The 1,585-nt window shown below is 49.3% G+C and overlaps 1 protein-coding gene across 1 annotated transcript in view; it reads left to right on the top strand.

Annotated features, from left to right (window-relative positions):
- The window catches only part of FZR1 (fizzy/cell division cycle 20 related 1), a gene marked incomplete at its 3' end in the record, with an annotated part of 34,230 nt that overhangs the window by 31,901 nt on the left and 744 nt on the right, over positions 1-1,585 (top strand). The window contains exon 12 of the mRNA XM_015414078.1: positions 219-323. Within this exon, the coding sequence (XP_015269564.1) occupies positions 219-323 (105 nt within the window). The remainder of the gene's footprint in view (positions 1-218; positions 324-1,585) is intronic.

The following is a 1,585-nucleotide window of genomic DNA, read 5'->3' as shown; positions in this document are numbered from 1 at the left end:
AGACCGCCCACCCCACGTGTGCATAAATACGTTCTTGAATTTACTTTGGACTGGCAAGCGCATGCTTCTGCACCCACCGCTATACCAGTTCTGCGGGATACCTGCTTTGAGGGAGGGATGCGGGAGGTGGCTGTCCAAGCCCTTTCCTTCCCTCCACTGTCTCTTCCTTCCCAGGACAGCAGCAGATCCTTCACCAGAGCCCCCTTTTCTCTCGACAGGTGAGCACTCACGGATACTCGCAGAACCAGATTCTTGTATGGAAGTACCCCTCCTTGACTCAAGTAGCGAAGCTGACCGGGCATTCGTACAGAGTCCTCTACCTGGTAAGCCTCATTTCCTCTCCTCCCGCTCCGGTTGTGTCTCTTGAGAGCCAGTTTTAGGGTTTGATTCCCCACTCCTCCACTTGCACCTGCTGGATGACCTTGGGCAAACCATAGTTCTGTCAGAGCTGTCCTTGAAAAAGAGCAGTTTCTGTCAGGGCTCTCTCAGCCCCACCTTCCTCACAGGGTGTCTGTTGTGAGAAGGGGAAGGGAAAGGAGATGGTAAGCCGCTCTGAGACTCCTTTGGGTAGTGAAGGGCGGGGTATAAATCCAATCTCCTCTTCTTCTTGAGCGTGACAGAGGTTTGTCCTAGAGATGTAAAATTTCCGGAAATTTTGAAGCGCGGAAAAAAACCCGCTTTTTTCCCGGTTTTTTTTTTTCGGGAAAAAACGGAAATTTTCGGAAAAATTGAAAAAATGCTACATTAGCATTTCTTTTGTCTTTTCTAGATTGAAAGTCATTCTATTACTTTAGGAACATAAAATATGACTATGGACATTTTTACTTGGCATGAAATTATCACAACTAGCATATTAAAAATATAGTGTATCTAAACAATTATTACAAACAGAATACCCATCCACATGCAAAAACAAAACTGAAACTTTTTTATTTTCTTCTGACAATCGCACCTCCTAAAGGAAGTGGAGCGTGCCAGAGGTCGTGCGGGAGATTCGGCAGAGGGGCGCTCGGGGTGACGTCAACCCCGCCCCCTGCCATTCTGAGGTCCTCTTCTACCCCGTCTTTTCCAAACCCTCGCCTCCAGAGCCACGCCGCTCCTCACGGGGCCCACTCACGTCGTGCCACAACGGCCACTGGGGGCGCCACCCCCAAGACCAAGGAGGAACGCGACAGAGCCACAATATACAAAATGATGATAAGAGGCAAAGAGCCGCATTAATTTTGGCCGGGAGCCGCATGCGGCTCGAGAGCCGCGTGTTCGCCACCCCTGTTCTTGAGCGTGACAGAGGTTTGTCCCTTCCACTCCCTCTGTCCCCAGAGGGGTCAGCCCAAGGGAAGGGATGGAGTCCTTCTTTTGGAGAGGTGACGTTGTGCCCTGTGCAGCTGCCGACTGGGGGACTTCTTGGGAACTATAAGGCTTGCCAAGTATTGTAACGAAGAGAGAACCTATGTCAAGCTGATAAACCGTCTTGAATTAGTTTAATTCAGTTCTTTTTCGGGAGCCAATTTGGGGCTGCGAAGGAAGACGAAATTTCATAAATGCTCATTTCTGGTGGAAGTGTAGTATGAATGGGAATATAAAG

The sequence above is a fragment of the Gekko japonicus genome, unplaced genomic scaffold (genome assembly GCF_001447785.1).
Source record: "Gekko japonicus isolate JY-2015 unplaced genomic scaffold, Gekko_japonicus_V1.1 scaffold3540, whole genome shotgun sequence".
Taxonomy (NCBI): domain Eukaryota; kingdom Metazoa; phylum Chordata; class Lepidosauria; order Squamata; family Gekkonidae; genus Gekko; species Gekko japonicus.
Note: the sequence above shows the minus strand (reverse complement) of the source record. Positions and strands in the feature narration are given on the sequence as shown.